At 38.4% G+C, this 19,418-nt stretch overlaps 1 protein-coding gene across 4 annotated transcripts; it reads right to left on the bottom strand.

Annotated features, from left to right (window-relative positions):
- Positions 1-3,420: 3,420 nt before the first annotated feature.
- Positions 3,421-9,586, bottom strand: LOC117427970 (protein mono-ADP-ribosyltransferase PARP16-like). Of its 4 annotated transcripts, none has more exons than XM_034046413.3 (7): positions 9,520-9,586; positions 7,980-8,175; positions 7,691-7,828; positions 6,863-7,069; positions 6,428-6,599; positions 5,285-5,429; positions 3,421-5,025 (listed from the first exon to the last, which is right to left on the bottom strand). In XM_034046413.3, the coding sequence occupies exons 2-7, from the start codon at positions 8,166-8,168 to the stop codon at positions 4,881-4,883; spliced, it is 996 nt and encodes a 331-aa protein (XP_033902304.1). In that variant the 5' UTR covers positions 8,169-8,175; positions 9,520-9,586; the 3' UTR covers positions 3,421-4,880. The 4 variants fall into 4 exon arrangements, with proteins under 4 accessions (XP_033902304.1, XP_058851421.1, XP_033902303.1 ...); XM_058995438.1 differs by having other exon boundaries at positions 9,525-9,545; XM_034046412.3 differs by lacking the exon at positions 9,520-9,586 and adding an exon at positions 9,024-9,485.
- Positions 9,587-19,418: the final 9,832 nt, after the last annotated feature.

Below are 19,418 nucleotides of genomic sequence, written 5' to 3'. Positions count from 1 at the left end.
AGGACTAGACGTATATGTTTATTCAGTAGCATGTATAATATTGTGGGTGCAATAAGGATTGGGTTTGCAGCAGGACAGCACTCTGTGACTGTCGAGTGTTTGCGCAGGTACAATGATTTCCCAGCTCCTCGATACCCTATAGCACACACAGCTCTCTTGACGTAGCACTTTGATTTCCTCATTGTGCACGTCACCTTGCACGGCTCCTGTAAGGACAGTGCTGGAGACAGGAGGAGCCGTGTTCATTCACTCTGCTATTGGACTCTCCAAGGCCAGGGACTGGTTAATGGGTTTTGAGTTTATGATACAGCAGCAATCATAACAAAGTTATCACAGCTTCAATTGCCAGGCCTGGGTTTGAAATACAATGGTCAGTTTTGTTAGGTGTTGTTTCATGTTTTCTGATGGAGTTTTTTTTTTGCTAAGAATGTTAAAATAAGTTAATTATTACATACAAAGAAGCAGTTGGCAAGTTTACTCAAACTGAGAGGAGGCAGGTTTGTCCTTAACCCGAGAAGTGAACACACCAAAATACAGCATTAAAGAACTCCGATGGCTCACTAAAATTACAATTCCATACCATATGGGAAACATTTAAGATATATGAGTGATGGGATCTCATGCAGATTGAATGGACTGTTTTCACAAGTATTCTTAACCTCATGACTTTGAACAGCATTAAAACCAACCCCTGATTTCTACAATGCCTTTATCAGAACTTTTAAACTATATCACTTTATGCTTACACATTACTGATCAGTAAAGTGTGTCCCTCAACAGCATTTTACATATTTTACACCAGGGGGGTGGTGGTCTCAGTAACTCGTTGATACAACACAACAGTCCCATTCGACACATTTAAACAACCGCAGTATTTAAGATCTCTGCTGTTTAGATCAATTGAATAGGCCTTTCACTGACTGCATTGGGAATCGAGTGCTGCAGATTGTTCACGTTATTAAGGTTTATGGGCCGTCTCCCTTTGAAGCCAAGAAACTATTCCTGAGACGGGAGAGTTCAACGTTGTTTCATTAAAAAAGTTAACATTTAAACAAAGTCTCTTCTACCTTCTGTTCACAAACTTTAGTTGCCTCACTTAGCTGGCATGGCACCAGTCCTGTTAGCACAAGCCAAAGAGAACTAAACCCACACAGAGAAGGAAAGTGGCAGAAATAATCGCCATGGCACTGTCCCTTATAAATAGTAGCTACGGTATATTTACAGTACATAGCAATATTGCAGTTTGCCATGCTTTTTGCAATGCTTTTACTGTAGACATTATCTGTGATTAGCCTTGGTGTTAGCAATGCTTTACCAAACTTACAAGGTAGTCATTTCTTCTAAACATGTGTACATGTGTATTGAATGGACATGTTTAAATGCTCTTGCACACTAAAACCAATCCCAACCAATTATTCATATGGGTATTTCTCTTAGGACCCCTTTAACCCTTTATATAACACACAGCATGGGTACAATAATGCATAACGGAACAGACTACAGCCAAAATACCCATTGCATAATAAGGAATCTTCTGCACAGAAGTGATTCGTTTGTATTATAATAGGGGTGCATTCTCTTTAAGCAGCGATAACCAGGGATTTCAAATACATTTTCTTCGCTCCTATTAGCACAAGAAGGATGACTCTATCTTCAATGCAGCATTGTTCCAGTCCCCTTGAAAGCAGTAAACGGCCATACTGTAAAAGAGAAATACATTTAATAAAGAAAGTGCACACCAGGAGAACAACAGCAAGGCCTTGAAGCAGCTGGAAAGGGTTTTGTTTACTGATATGACAGCAAAATAAAACCTTACAAGAACAACTAACTCATTTAAAATGTGTTTTCTTTCACACTGTATGTAGCCCTGCAACAAGCCGATGTTCAGGGCTTTGAATTGGGTTTTCAAAATCAGCATTTGAAAACCCAGTTCTGGGCTGTTGATCTTCAAATTGAAGGAGCTTAAAGGAACAGATTTGAAAAGGCTGTCTCAGCAAAGCTCCACTGTGCTTCTATAAGAAAGTGCACAGGTGCAGCATTCGATCATAATTACAGGAAATTTGAAGAAGATAAAGCCAATAATAAACCAGAATGACTTGCAGCCAGTTAGTTACCAGTGAGTAAAACAAATACAACACATTGGTCTATAGACAGACAACAGCTGTGTTAAAATACTAGCTGTACAATATAATGCCATGCAATTTCAAAGGCTCTCTCTCAATATGCAAGGATAACATGCACAATGATTGAAGCACTGGGCAAATATATGTCTAAATGACTATGTTTTTAAAACACTTTTTTTTTTTTTTTTTAAGCAGAAAATTCTACACTAAAGTGACTGATGTTAAAGATTGGAGTAAACACTTTTAATGCCTCTCATTTTCTTCCCTGTGACATCCTGTAACATTCATCAACGCTCTTTATAATATATATTTATCAGAAGATCCTCTTTGTCTAGTTTTGCCATCACATCCAGTTCAAATTAAATGTATTTAGTCACCATTTGCACTAAGCAGTATTTACTACACTATAACCTAGTTATAGCATAACTCCAGATAGTCCCAGACTTACCATGCAAAAGAACATAAGATTGATTTAATATTGTTTCCCCTCCTCCAGTGATACAAGACACATCGGCAGGTGTAGAGCTTCAACAAGAATATACTTAATGCTCTCAAACAAAATGTGAAACAGAGGACGCTTGATTCTCAATGGTGAGTGAAGTAAGACATTACCACTTTGAAACTTGGAAACAGATACAACTCCACTCAGCTGCTAGTGTTCATGACATGCTTTCAGGAGCTGGGCATCAATTTATGGAAAATGATTTCGCTTTGGAATACGCTCTAGACTAGGCTAAATCAGCATGCCCATTTATTCACAATAGAAAATCTGCTTGAAAATGGTGAGGTTCACCTGTGTGTCTTGAGCTGTACATGTATGACTAGTTCACACAGAAATGCTTTTTTTTTCTTCTTCTTTTTACTGTACAATGCTTAGGACAGAACAATTCCTTTGTGTAGGACAATTCAATGGTTCGATTGTCTTGACAGCTGCCAGAATATAATACACAAGCTTTCTTACTGATTAAAGCAATCAGATAAAGACATCATTCAAATTATTATTTCAGTGCTGTCACCAGCTATAACCACTAAGTTTATAAGATAAAACTCAAATGGTAATTTCAATCATTTTGTCAAAGCAGTCTATTCTTAAAATGTATTTACACTTCTTTAAATCAGGCATTTGTAAAGAATAATGTACAAAAAGGAGGTACACACCTAATGCATGGAGGTAGATAGAGCCCACCCAGACCACCCCCCACCCAGATAACCAGCTTGCCAAAATATCCCACCAGGGGTGTCATAATAATTTATGACCCTTTGCTTATCTTACAAAACCAGACATATATCTGTGAACCTGGGTTAATAAATCAAATTTATTACACTCTAGTTTTATATAACACCTGTGTTGTAACATTTACTGCACAGTATACTACCGTGTCATTATTTGTGTTGTTAAATTATAACAGTGCAGAATCACAATAATTCTGTCAAGAAACAGACACTGTGGAAGTCTTCATGAAATGCATTTACCAGCTTGCTAGTGCTTTATGAATACACGTCTATATGTTGCTTTTTAAACTATAGGGGCTATGTAGTAAAAAAATAATTCTCCCCATTACACAATGACCCTCCAAATTCCTGTTCGTATTCTAGTCTTATGAAGATACAGATTGCGTGGTGTCCAGTGTTACCAAAATGAAAACAAATAACTGGGGATTTACATATCATGCAGTTTGTCTAATTAATGAAATGGAAGTTCTAATTTATATGCATCTGTGTTCTGTCCTGTAATTGCACAATTATATGAAGGATCATGCATTTGGAATTACTGGACTAAGAAAGCCATCTTTGCAGGAAATGGATCCATGAAATTCTTCCAAAGATACTCTACAAAGAAGAATGAAACAAAAATAAAATTTCACTGGACACTCACGGACGAGGTATACTAAGCTTTGGCAACACCACATTGTCCTCAAAGAAAGAAACTTTAAATAATGAAGAAATAAGAGCCGATGTCAACACTCATTTTCTTATTTTTTTTATACAACTTAAAAGTCCAGGAAAAACAGCTATGCAATGCTGACCCCTGCTGGCAGTCATTTTTATATCATTCTCTGCACCGCTTCACAGGGTTTAGTGATTAAAACGATCTTTGAAAAGAGTATTTCAAATCTTTATCTAGTGAATCTGTCACAGGTTGATAACTTTATAAAATATGTATTATTGTTGTTATTAAAACCATCACATGAAACTGTTTGAAATGTAATTATCAAAGAAATCCTGATGATCACGTAACCATCTTGCTTTGTACGTTTTAGTCTGTGTCTACGAGAGAAATACCAATGAAGTCCCACATTATTTATTCCATGTCTTTAGGATTCATTTTAGCATAGTGAAGGCAACATATTATAGCTCAACACAGTGCTTCCCTGCTATGGATGGTCACACCATAAAAATAGTTTAATATAGCACTTCTAAACATGCAAATACAGAAAATAATTTGAGCCTTGAATACAAAATACATTCTCTTGTCAAGAACAAAAGATAAAGCTTCAGTTCCCAGTTAGTATAAATCAACAGATACAGAACCGAACTACAGATACATATTTATTGCATTAAAACTCTAAATGTTTGAAAAGTGAAATACCTTACTCTACATGTTCAAGGTCCGCATATAAAGATATTGTGCACTAAAAAAAAAGGTGCGAAAAGTCATGTGACCTTGGTTACGTACAGTACTGCATAGCACTTTTCCAGAGGCTGTATTGCAGTTTATATTAAGGCACTAGGCAGGAGCCGGTGGGCACGACAGCCTCATTTTCTTTTATCAAATAGTCTGTTCCAGAAGGACTGGAATGCTGGTGAATTACAAGCCCCAATGACGATTAGCAGCAATAAATACAGGGACATCAGGATAGCAAAATAGTGCTTGGACAGCCAGGACATCTGCCTTGTGTGTCTGAAACAAACAGTTAAGAAAAAGACAATTACATTTGCATCGCAGAATAAGGAACTGAAACCAACTTTGAATACCCCGCCCCCATAATATCACTACTTCACAAATAAAAGGCTCCTATTCCCCAGTTCATCACTGTAGAGAACATTTTCTCAGATACTGGGAAAAATAAAGAATGATTGAAGTAAAAGTATCAGGGGTTCCATAATCCACTATGCAGCTATAATCTTTCACCTTGCGTATACCTTTCACATTCACCTACCTTCTCCTGTGCTGTTTTTCAGAGTAGACCAGGAGATATTTGACTCGGAGGAGCTGATTGTTGGTGACGACAAAGTATTTCTGCGGAACATCTCCGCCTTCACTGTTCCTCACTCTGGCTCTCCGCCTGTCAATGCTGTCTGAATCTACCCAAGAGAACGCAGAACAGGGGGTTTGAGTAGGAGGTATTTCATATATGTCAATGTAGTTTTTGTCATAGCCCAGTTATGAGTCAGTAATTATACTAGTACAGCCTCATTCTTGTCATAGCCCTCCTCTCCAGCTTTGGCGACATCCAGTTCTTAACCTTGAGGCATTGGTAGGACCAGATCTGGTCATTATAAAGTAAATAGAAAATATATGTAATAAAAGCACTGAAACACAAACATACAAATGCTCACTCTTCTTATGCAAACCAGGATTAGGTTGAAGGATTAGCACTGTATACATGGTATACAGTTCACATTTTTAAGCAGCTATTCTGTTGGCGTTACTCAACAATATATTTTTTAAAAAACAAAAGTAACAATGCATACAATCATTTCCACTCTTTCATCATCCCTGCTATTACAAGCCGTTGCTCAGTTGTACACAGTTTGATTTCCTTATTTATTTAGAAATATTCAGATCTGTATACCCATTGAGAAAACCATCACCTCATTCTGGAAAGTATTGTTACACAAGCCTTCCATGAGGTGGCAGTGTAGTACAAGAGTTTCTTAAATAATGTGCCTCGCAATCGGACCACAGAAATGTCCTATGGAGTCCCAAATTATCCTAAAAGACTGTGTGCCTAATTGTGATTCATTTTAGAAAAACGACAAGGTTTGCAAGGCTGGATATAAGACCCATTGGTTGGCCAGTCCAGGTTCTAGTCAGATGTGAGCTAACATAGACAAACCATAGAGGTTGTGAACTTGGGTACAAATGGTTAGGCTCACATTGCTGTGTAATGAGACCTCTGTTCTCATTGCTGCACTTAAGGCAATGTATGGTTTGAAATACTAGGTAAAAAGGTAAACTAAAAAGCTGTACAGTATAGAATGCAGATTTTATCCCCTACCATAGTGGGATGGACAGCCTTTAAAATGATGGTGTAATGTACAACGTATGATAAACTGAATGATAAAAAAAAGATTCTCACCTTTATTTTTCAACTGACATTTTACATCTGGGTGGTCAATAATTTCACATACAGCCACACAGCTGAGCAATGGTCCCAGAATGCACTTCTGCCATCCACTCCCATGGGGGCTGTACAGCAGAGCCAAGCTCAGATCGCTAGTGAGATAGGTACCTTCGCCAAATAACGAAGTCTGAAAATGATCGTTTACAATCACAATGAAAAATAAAATCACTACACTTGAAACTTTTCTCCACCATTCATCACTTAGAGTCTATGTCACCAGAAGGATTCCCACAAGCAACCCTGCAATGACTAAAACCACTTTTAACTCTTGAGGAAACAAAAAAACAGCTGGACGTTATTGTTCTAAAAGCGACTTTAGTTAACTGTGCAGTTTCTCCAGGTTTTACTTCATGAAATGTAAAGCTTACATGTTAAACTCAAAATACTTGCCTTGTTCAAATGACAATGCAAACCATTGTGGACTATTGAATGAAAGTTTTCAAGACGGCTCCCGTGAAATGCATAAAAAAGGTCCCTCTCCCCCTTTGTCTCCTCGAATTTGGCATTCATTTGGTCACAGTAGACAATTTCGAACAGGAAGTCAGGAGGCGGGACGGAACCCCAGTTAAATCCTGTCAACTCCTGGATTTTCACATACTAGATTATAAGAGACAGAAAGAGTATGGGAACAGTTAAAACAGTAATGCTTGCTAAAGAAAAGAACATTTATTCTGCTAATTAGATTCCAGTGTCAAGTGGCTGGTTAAGGTCACAATGGCCCCCACAATGCGTTCTACAACCAAGCCTAAACCACTTGAAGATACACTTCAGCACTGAGTCCAGGATTTCATTTTCATTTCCCACACCCTCAAACCTTCAGAACAAAGACTGCTGACTTGGTGTCAACAATTGTGGCAATACTAAATAAAGCAATACTTTTGTAAAGATTTCAGAAAAGTTGTATGGTTTTACATCCCAATCAGTTCCCAGAAAGAAAAAAAAAACTATCCTGTTCTCAGCTTGGTTTGGAGTTTGGGAACTGTGATAGGACTACAGATATGTGTCATCTCATTTACAAAGTCAGTCCATAGGAAACAGATCTCACAATCCTGTAATATATATTATACCTACATAGGCTTTACTATAGTTACCACAGTGAAAGCCTTTATGATAGTAAGCACATGCTTTATAGTTTGATTTCAATTGTATATACATTCAAAAACATTGCTGTGAACTAATATGAAACAATACTGTACATGAGTTTAGCATAACCTGTACCTCTTCTTTCAGTAGACTCTTAAGAGTTTGGTTCTTTGATGATAAAACCCAGTGGAGGAGGTCCAGCAAAGCCTTGTCTCCCCCAGGACCAGACTGCAGCACGTCTCTAACACTCGGCAGAGACTTTACATCTGCCAGCTGAAAAGATACAAAAGTACAGGAGGAATCCTTACCAATACAGGATGAAGAGGTGAACACCTGCCTTGAAACTGAACAGTTTTCATGATACTAATTCACACATAGTACTCAAGACATACTGCTGGCACTCAAGTTAGCGGGCCGTACTTACCAAAGCATCAAACTCTTTGTTTTCTCCATTAATATAGGTGGGTGGGAAAGGTCTGAGAACAGAGTCCCGTTTATAGCTTTCTACAGCGGCTACAAAGAGACTGCACCGGAGATCAGCAGCCAGGAGGTCTGTCCTCAGGCATTCTTTAACCTTCTCCCTGGTGGTGGGATTGTTGCTGGGCTGCTGCATTCCCACACTGTATGAAATAATATGAATAATACCAATAATTACAATAATACAGTTATGTTGCTTGTTTTTTATTTAACATATTATTACTAAATATGGATGCGCCTTGCTTCAGTCTTCCACTTTTTTGTCAGGCTTGATTATATATATATATATATATATATATATATATATATATATATATATATATATATATATATATATTCCTATCGCTTTTGCTATAAATAGTGGCCCTATTTAACATATGTGCGCGGTCTCACGATGTATTGTTCAGTACATTCATCTTAGCAGCTTGTCGTGACCCTGCATTTGACAGACCAGTTAACTTGGTTAACATTACTTTACACTACTGTGTTGTGCCAGAACGCTACTGCTAGGTTGATTCATTTCACTTTAAACATATTTTTTTCCGCACTGCGCACTTTTCACCTTAATGGAATAATGCAAAACACAACAAATGAGAACTTTTGAAATACCTTACCTTAAAGGTATGTGACGTCACTGAACAAAAACTAATGCAAGTAACTATAAAGTAATGAATGTACTGTATTTTAGTCCAAATTAGCTTTAGGACTCCAACTAACATAGTTTATGATTAAACAAATGAATGCCATATGCTGCAAAAAAGGTGTTTCTAGATTTACAACTCGTACTTCCTGGAACGAGAACGCATGTGTTCCACTTTTCAAATGTTCTGTTTGTTTAAAAAAAAAACACACGGAGTAAAACCAAACACATACTAATAATACAATTGAAAATCAGCTCTCTGGGTTGTCTGAAGTTTCCTGGAATACCTCGTTTATGTATTTATTTATTTATTTTTTACAGCACATCTGACAACGTTTAAATACACCTCACCTCTTTTTTTTAACGGTGCCGCGAACCAAGTCGCTTGTATTTCATGTAAGGATTGGCACAGGAAACTGCGAGAGGTATGTTTGAGCAGGATAAATGTAAAGCATGTCTCTTTTCTACGCGCTAAAGCAAACATCTACTCATTCTCCAAACTATACAAATGCTTGGCAACAACTTTCGTTTAGTAGCTCTCCGACACATCATTCTAATTAAGACCCTGCTGCAAGACCTAAGGGCTGTCTTTGGAAACGCCTGACAAATACTGCTGTAGGAGTGGAAAGCGGCGACCTGCACTAGGTTATCGGGAAAGGGCGCCCGATGCGAACAACATAAATGGAACAAGTTCTTTCTAAAAAAATTAAAAAAAGGGGGAACACGACGTCAAAAGTAAGAACTATTACACCAGATAAATTAAACAAATTCTAACGCCGGTCACATTCATTTGGAATCGTTGTTTGAACCTATAAGTCACAGCTAATATCAGTGTAATATTCCACACCCCACCAAGTTTCTTCTCACGTCCGGTGCAGTCGTAGCCGGAGTCTGATAGCATGGCTGTCACGTGTGTTTTGAAAGTACCGTCGAAGAATGCGAACAGCCCGGTGAGCCTGCTTTCGTATGCACGTGCTCAAGACATGCTGGGACACTGCAGCTTAAGCACGCCATAGACATGCAACCGTGTTCCAAAGCACAACACAGGCTTTCTATCGAATACATCCATATATGAACTCTGACATGTATAAATAAATATACGTCGTCGTGTAGGTGCACTAGGAGTAATCAGCGCCACCGTGCTAGACAGTCATGTGCAATACTTTTAGGCCTGTCTGAAGCAGTGCTGTGCTAACTCTACTGCCTGCACTGTCTGGATGATTAGCGTTAGTGTAACACAGGCTTCATGCATGCTTCTTCAGTGCTCAGCGCATCGCTGTGCTTCCCCACAGTCATTCTTTTTAGAAGCATTGTTTGCTGAATAGCCGCTTGTAAGAAACACAGATCACTCATTACATGATATTAAACTGGTAGGACGTTAAATACTGTATTAGGAACACGTGGGTGGCATAAAGTGTTTAATAGTTTCAAATTCAATTTATGCAACATGCGAGGAATTTCAACTGGAATAAAAAGTGATGTATGTTGTTTTTATTTTTGTAAATTATTTTAAACATGTATATGGTAGATTAACTTCACTGCTGAATCTTCATTTGCTGGTCATTACATTTCACCGATGGACCGTTTTATAATGCAATTCTACAGTTTTGCAGCCGCAGCACTACTGACGACTAGAGAATTTGATTTAATTCTGTGATAGAAACACATTAACCACACGAAATAACTTTAAACCAACGTAATACCTTTGCAATCAACTGTACAGGCATTCTGCACCCCATTCATCATGCATTTGACGTTGCACAGTGCCGGCTATGGTACTCCAGTGTTTCTTCCATAACCTCTGTGAGGATTACTTACACTTCCCGAACAAGACTCAAAGCAAGAGCACGTTTTCCTCACTACATTATTCTAGGAAAAATCACCTGGCCTTGTCCTAATAAGAATTGCGCTGTTTGATATTTAAACTGATACGAGAGTTAAATATTAATAATTGTTCAATTGTTTTATTTTTATTTTTTTGCAATATTATTTTGCTATTAGAATCTTTTAATCTGCTTCAGCTTTGCTCACTATGGTCTTGTCTCCAAGTCTTCAGTAACTGTCATGCTTGTAAATGGCTTATTTTGTCAAGTTTGTGTACCACATTGGCAGTCTTAGAATTTCTTGTATAATATAGCCACTGCTCTAGTGTTTAAAGTGTGCGCTGCTCAAACATCTCTAAACACATATCTGACACTTGAGACAGCTGTTTAACCCATTTCACTTTAATTGGCATTGTTCAAGAAGAGACTTAATCCTCAAACCTATCTATAACTTTAAATCAATCAATCAATCAATCAATCAAGCTTTATTTTATATAGCGCCTTTCATAGTGGACCACCATCACAAAGCGCTTTACAAGATGCAGTAACAACAAGAAAATCCGTAATACTTTAAATACAGAGAAATGCAGAATACATTATATAGTAGCATAATACATGAAATAATAACAACAACACAGCAGCTAATAGCAGATATCAGGCTTAAAGAGCATGGAAAGCAAGAGAGAACAAGTGGGTCTTGAGAGGAAACCATAACATATACAGGAATACAATGTTCAACCCCTTAAGGTACACAATGAATTGAGCTCGAACTGGTTCTTCTTAAAATGCATTTGAGTGAATTTGGAATTTGCCAACCTGTCAGCAAATGAGCGTGTCGTGCACCTCATTGCAAAAACAAGAAACGTATTACCATTTTATTTGTGTCCCTCTTACCCTAAAGGGTTAAAGAATCTAGAACAATGCCCCTTCTGTGTGTTCAGCGTCTTTCCATTCATCAGCTTCTTTATTTTTCACAGTAATTCTCAGATGTGCTCTTACTACTCTGAAAGCCTGTCACACAAGACAACAGTGGAATAAGTACAGTCGTTTATGGAAATATATGTGCTTACTATATCTGTTACAAAGAGTAGAGGGGCTATAATGGAAGTACGTCTTGATAACACTTTGACAAAGGAACATTTAAAATACTGCATGCTGTTGTGATAGGCGCCAGCCCAGGCTGTCTCAACTTGTCCTACAGGAAATTAATAAAAGTCGTTTTATCACCATTATGATTCATTCACAAGGGGGCAGTGTATCCCAGTGTTAAGGTCATTGATGTAAACCACTGTGGGGGGAAATTGTATGTGGTATCAAATATGTATTTATGATGCAAAAATAGTTAGATTCAGAAACAAAGAAATATTGAACAGAAATTTGGTAACATGGCTTAACAACCCATGTGCAATTTATTTCAACTTCTGACATTTAATAGTAATTTATCTCAAAATAAATCCATAGCAAAGCATGCTAGCTGTTAGCAGCGATATTATCATGTTCTCAAAGAGCAAAGCATTACATTAAACGTGTCCTTTTAAAATAAACAGCTCCCTGGAAGAAGCAGAAAAAGACATTTAAACCATTAACGTTTTTTAAAGGTCACTTTCATATGAATGCCCTTTTCTTAAAGAGCTGACCGGTATTCGTGTATGAAAATCTTTCAGGTAAAACTTTGTTGCGTAAGGCTACTTTTTATAAGGAGCTAAAAATAACAGTTTATGATCTTGATATTACACATAGATAAATGATGATGTTTCGTTGCTCATGTATTACAGTGAAGAGGTTCATCAGCTGCCTGGGTACACAATTTAAGAAAGAGCATTTATCTTTTTTACACACCACCACATGCCAGAAAGGAACATACTGTATGTCAAATGTATATTAATGATCTGATCACATGGGGGGGCCTGCAGGCGTGCACGTCTGCAGCTACAAGCTGAATAATCGAAGCTGTGTGCTGGTTGGACAGAGAATTCGAAATGCATGCGCTATTACCATCATTAGAGTGCAGGGTCAGCTGTTCCTGGGAGGCAGGACCATTCCTTAGTGGTAATGGCATCTACAGCCAGGGGGTATAAAAAAAAAATCTGCAGAAAAGTCTCCAAAATCGGTCTCACTTTTGAGATTGTTAGGTTGTTAGGGGCTGCTATACGTCTGTATAGTCTCGTAAGACCTGCTGTCTTGCCCGTTGTAACTGAAACTGACTTGCAACAACGAGGAGTAGCTTTGAATATATGTGCCAGGGATACAGATTGCATAACAAGTTATATCGGTCGTGTAGAGGCATCCCATAAACGCAATAATGTGTGCTACATTGCGCATGTATTTCCAGTGTTTTGTTCCTGAACCTGCTAATATAAGGGCTTAGGAACATGTGGAGCGTTCATTTGTTCTGCATGCTGTTTTCCATTTGCCATCTTTCATATGCATATGCTGTCCATGTTAATGCTGATGCAGCAAGTGATTTCTTGTGCATTTTAGGTCCTCAGTTTACTACCCCAGGATTAATTTACAAAGCAACTGGCTCCACATGATTCTGACACAGTCCCAGCCCTGGGTCAAATTAAATCTAAAGCTTACCAATTTGTGTTCAGCTCCATTTAAATGCAGATTCTGAGTTTTGATTAACCATCACACACTCTTAACATCTTTCTAGGGGAACGGGGACAGCCTGAAATTTAATTTACATGACAAAAATAATAATAATAATAATAATAATTTGAATGAAATTTCCATTTTGTTGTAAAGCCCCACAGTTCATTCACCCTGAATTGAATTCTTTCAGGATGTATTCTACGTCTTTGATTACATTGATATTGAAAGGATGGATATATTTCCTCCTGAGAGCTGTGCTGTATCTAAAGAGGAAACAATAGGAAAGCCATGACTGCAGTCTCCAGCACTAACGAATCAGGGCTCAGTTTCTGTGCTCCATATTGATATTGGAGAGCGTGCATGCAATGGAGAATATTGGCTTTTTAGGAATTTCTTCTGAGACATTTCAACCAAAGTTGACACTGAAAGCTCTTGGGTCTGTTTTATTCATCTAAACGTGGCTAGGCAACTTTGGTGCTTCAATCCCAGGACTTTGTTAATGAAAGTCTGCAATAGACAAGGTCTACTCTTGATAAAATGGATGTTGCAAAACCAAAATGAAATGAAATCTTCTGTGCTAAATGCCTGCTAGACTTCAAACCGTAATTACAGATGTGTGTTACAGGATGCTAGGCAGCTAAAGCACGTCTTTGTTTTTATTATATTTGTTTGTTTTAGTTTGTTTTACAAAGCTGTTGCGATTTCTTCAGGTTATAAAGCATGATTTACATCCTTTACTTCTTCTCTTTTACAGCTTACTAAAAAATGTTTTAAAAAATCTGTCAAAAGTGATCCAGCAGATATTTGTAATGCAATGTGAAAAATGAAATAATTAGTTTGTCATTGAATGCAAAGGTGAGTGTTCTGTTGTGGTCTTTGTGTCAGGTTTGATTTATGGATTCTTGTTATAAAAATAGCCCCATACTGTCATCCATCTCTCTTTACATTCCTCCCTCCACAGGAGGTTCATTCTGTTAGATTGACATTGCTAACGGTGTTAGTATTTCCTTGGCTTTTTCGATGCTTTTACTCAGCACTGTGCCTTTGATTTGCCATGCTTTTGCTAGGCTTTTACCACAGTTTCCCACTTTCATTGTTATAGCTGAAAAATAACCTTTTGTATCTGCTAAAAATTCAAAAGTTATGGGCAGGTGAAAGTCATGCTAAGTCATGTCTGACCGGACACGAATAGCACAAAAGAAGCAACAGAACATTCTAACAGTTCCGTTTTTGATCTGCTGCCTTGTGTATGGCATGGAAAACAATAATACATGTTTCAAACCCCCAGTGAAAATCAAGCTAGTGGGTCTGTGTGTGTGTGTGTATATAAACGCTCCAGTAGTGAGTCAGTCAGGTTTACAAACAAACCGTCAAACAATAAGGCCTGGATTGCTGGGAATAGCAACTCCTTCAGGCTTAAGAACATATTTGTGTGTTCTGTTCCCGTCTTAGGGCTGTGCTGCTTGTCAACGATAGTGGAATTGTAATGACCTGTGGAGATGGAAGCTAAGGCTGCATGATCCGGTGGGACTTAGTCAGCACCTCAGGGCCACAATTGATTGAAGCCCATACTCAGCAGGTCTGTCCGAGCCATTGCCTGTGGCCCAAATCGCATTGTTGCATCGACAGCGATGGGGAGGTCAGTAACCGTTTTGCTGGAAGAGGTACTTTATATATATATATATATATATATATATATATATATATATATATATATATATATATATATATATATATATATAACCACAGCCACGGCTAGAGGGGTTTATTAAAAAAAATAAAATGAAAACAAAATGTGCATTCCTCTATCCCCATGGAGATTTGTTTATTTACACAGTTGGTCAAATCTTTCATCTCTTTAAATATTCAGTTTCTTTTTTTTTTTTCTTTGATTTTTCGTCAGGCATTGACCATTTCAAACACACTTTCACATGTGATCATATCTGTAATGACGATGGTAATAATAAGAAATAATTGGGGGGCTATGCAACTTCAAAAGGGCAATTTAAAATTCCATGCGTGGGGAGGGGGGGGGGATTTTAATGATATACACAGCAGTGACTTTAAAGTATATTAGATTACTAATATAGAGACCTTTGTGCATCAGGGTTATGAAAACAATCATCTCTAAGTGCAAGCATGTCCCTTTCGTGTGCTTTTCTGTCTGTAAATGTAAAAAAAAAAAAAGCTCTACTATTGTATTGTGAAGGTTCTCCCGTAAATGTAAAATGTAATCCTACATGCATAACTGTAATGCATCCATACCTTACAGTCCATGAAAAATAAAAATCTTTTTCAGTGGCCTAGGGAGCTGATCCTTATTGTGAGAGGCTGGCACAGAATGGGGATAAAGGTAGTCTTTATACTGGATGCAGCTCATCAGGTATTTCTGAATTGAAATGTGTGTTTTCACACAACACTGAGGTCATAGCCATTCTTTAAATATTGCATAGTACTGTCGGGAATCGCAAATCTTCAGAAAACACTGATTTGGCCTCAAGAAGTCTCTTTGCATATATCATAATAATCTGCAGCATCGGTGACACGCTCTGCCTCTGGAGGTCATGTTGGCTGCTTGCCATCTCCCACTCCAGCACAGCTCCACCCTGAGACACAAGCTGCTCTCATGCTCTGGACACACTATCATTTGCATTTGATTGGGCTCTTTCTGGACTCTTTAGTTCTTCTGTTAGCTGGAGTGCACGCTGCTCACACTGCGAGGCGTCTCCGTCAGACTGGAGTAGTGTACTCAAATGTGGAGTCTACCCATAACTTTAAACACTCAACCATAAGATCTGCAGGGATCGCACTGGAAACTAAGTGAAGGTTAAGGGTCAGGTACCCTTAGCTGCACTCCAGCTGCTCTCTTAAGGGGACTCCTGGGCTGTCCATCAAGCCTAGTCCATGTGACAGAAAGAGATGAGAATAACGGGTATTGTTACCTGGGTCTCATAGCTGAAATGTTTTATTAAAAAAAACTGCTATCCAATGAAGGAAGTTCTCAAGTGCTTCTATCGGTTGACAGCGTCTGTATTTAGTAATAGAGGCTTTGGACAATGAGGGTCTGTGTCTGCACAAGAGCAACAGAACTGGCTGACGCTTGAAAGTGGTTGTTTAAGTCTTATATAGATGGTGCTTGCCATCTATGATGGAGGCCCCTCTAATAAGCAGCCCTCCTATCTGAGCGTTAGTGATTGTTAATGTCTCTGTGATCAGTTCATTTAGGTTTCACTGGTAATAAACACATAAGTAGTGCATGTCTCCATTGCCAAGAGAACCCAATGAACTCATAAACAGATTTATAGCATGAACATAGGTTGCTGGCAGAATTCTGTTTTGTTTTTTTTAATCATTTTGAAGTCAATTGTGGGTCATGTGACATTGACCACAGATTTGAGCTTTATAGTTAGCGTCACAGCCCAGTGGTGTGAATAATAAATATAAACCACCCAATGTGGGTGTTTTTTTATGACCTTAAGGCAGCGTATTTGTATTCTTTGGTCCCCTATTCCCCCCTATTACCTTAGACATAATGAATAATCCCAAATGCTTTTTTACAGCTAACATGATGTTATGCTTAATGACGGTAGGGTGTGTCGCTCGTGATAAACTCTCATTGTTGTCTACATATTTAAATACGGCTAGTTAATTCTATCGAAGCCTGAAAAGAAAACAGCAATGAATGGTTGCATGGCTTTTAGGTGCGTATAATGTGTCATTCAAGACTGTCAGAAAGACAACTGTGCTTCTCTTTCAGTTTTATTTGCTTGCCGCTTTATTGGTTTCCTTCAGCGGAAACACTTTATTTTTCATTAGCTCCATCAGCTGAATCTTGATATAATCTAAATTGAAATCCATATGCCAGGGCTGAAGAAGCTTATTTAATTGAATGCTGTAAAAGAAATGACACCAGTAATATTGGAATATTGAATCTACACGAATGCCGCAGCGTTTTTATCTCCGCGGAGCACGGCGACACTGTTTGTCAAATATTCTGAACGGGTTTCCCTTTCTCGTGTTTGATGTTCTTCCTCCACCTTTTTTCAATGTGTAAGTATTTTTTTTATTTTAAAAAAGAAGCCCTTATTCGTTTTCTGTCTGTCACAAATCTATGTGGTTGAACAATAACGTTAAAAACAGGAAACGTAACCATTCTGAGTCTGCAGTTGTAAAAATGTACACACATACCGCAGCAATTAACGTCAGCTGAATGATAATTATATTAACAATTCTGCAACGCGCTACCCTCCAACAAGTACAGCGACAGATGAAGACATGTAGAATAATTGGGAGTGTATTGCACATATTACCCATTTTAGACCCATGAGTCCCTGAATAGATTATCATCTCAAAGATATGCAAAATGCAGTGAATTATAAAGAAAGCTGTCTCACAAGTGCTGTGCTACTCATAAAATCACATCCCAATTTTGAAGGAATAAAGAACGACATGGGGCAAGGAAACAGTTGCTTAATTTGACCCCACTCACGCCCCTTGCTTGCCTCATTAAATAGCCTGTTATCTATTCATTTGAAATGGATTGGTACATTTTCTGTCATACATGTTATTGACCAGTATGTATTTTTAATGGGAACATATTTTCAACTCACTAAAATCAGTAGTGGGAGCATTTTAAGCCAGAGCACCCTTGGATATTATTGAATCGATTACAAAAAGAGCAGGTGTCAGGGTTGGCTGCTGTAGTCTCCCTTCTTCTCAGAGCCTGTTTGTGTTGGGTTGTTTATTGTTTTTAGATCAGAGTGATAAGAACTGTTTTTTTTTTTTTATTATTTACTGTCAGGCACATATTGATCTCTCCCCTTGATTATAACATTGAAGGCTCAGCAGGGTATTATCGTAAGATTTTTCTCAAACCTTTTTCATTTGTTCTTGCTGCTTTTTTTGTACAATGTATCAAAGGTGTGCACGATTCCTCTTAAACTGAAGATGGCAATTTGCATTTAGCAGTAGTGAGTGCTGTTTATAAGTGTTTTGTTTGTTTCCTTCAGATCTGCTCCCCTCCAAACATTTCTGTATTGCTGCAGATAAAACAGATATGGAAGACAGGCAGGCAGAGAGAGAGAGTTCTCTCTTCAGAATCTTGTTTCCCCTCAATATCTCTCCTGAATGTGGCATGTCTAGGAGGGAAGCTGTGGTTCAAAGGGCCAAAGATAAGGCGCATTATATTGTCTAAATATAACATCATCTTGTGTTGGTTGTCACCTGCCACATCGCATTAAATGATCTGGCTTTGGGTAACAGTTCAAGGGCAAGTTGAATAAGCGTGATAATAAACTTTTAAAGAAACCCTCTGAGGGCTGTCAATCTCAAAGGGGCCCATTATACTGGACTGTACCTCCCTGGTAAAAAAAGAAAAAACTTTTACCCACAGGATAAATGCTTTTGCAAAATGAATAAGAAATAGCCCGGAATGGGTCTTCTCTGACCCCTTTCATAAAGACAGGGATGCATATATATATTTTTTAATTGCAGTTCTTCAACAGTCCCCACACAGCACAGACGTTCTGAGGGCGTGTGAGCGTCCTCCGATCTGATGAGCCTAAAGCCAGAATCTCTTTTACACCGAGCAATCCAGAGCAGAGGTGGGTGGGCTACCGATCCTGGAGAACAGAGATCAGCCCTGATTTTATCCACTCTGAATGTGCTCGGTGTCTGGCCAGTAGGGTTCGCTCTTGCGTGATGAGGAGAAGCAGTCCCTGCCGGTTTCCTATCCCCAACCCTGGGAGCGTCAGAGCCAATGTGACGCCCTGCTCGGGGTTCCCAGCAAAGTTCGGCCTCTTTGCACAGCCCAGACGCGAACTGGCGAGCATTCCTGTGTTTTAAAGGCATAGCAAACTCTGCATGTCGCTATTCAAATAAATGTTTTTAGAACACTGATGTGCAAAGCATGTGAAATTGGTTGCCGGTACTTAATTATCAATTGCTTTGTAAACCCCTCGCAAAGCTGAAATATAACTGACCAATTTGCCCTGCTGATAACCAAAATGGTCACCAAATAGTTTTTTTTTCTTTAAAAAGACAAATTTGTAAAATATGTATCTCTGCTGATTTCGTGTATATTTATTGGAACGATATTCCCCTGCCAATTATGGATTGGTAAGTAATCCATTAAACGCATTGCCTTTGCAATTACAGCTGGCCTCCATTCCCTGTTTATTTCAAGAGAAGTCCCCATAAGTATTTCACTGAGTGCTTTGATTAGCTCATTGATATATATGCTTAACTGGTTAACAAATGTTCAAATGACTACAGCGGCAGAGAACAAAAATACATGGATCTGTCATATCGGCTAGCTTTAAAGATCACT

Source organism: Acipenser ruthenus, chromosome 21, assembly GCF_902713425.1.
Source record: "Acipenser ruthenus chromosome 21, fAciRut3.2 maternal haplotype, whole genome shotgun sequence".
NCBI lineage: Eukaryota > Metazoa > Chordata > Actinopteri > Acipenseriformes > Acipenseridae > Acipenser > Acipenser ruthenus.
Note: the sequence above shows the minus strand (reverse complement) of the source record. Positions and strands in the feature narration are given on the sequence as shown.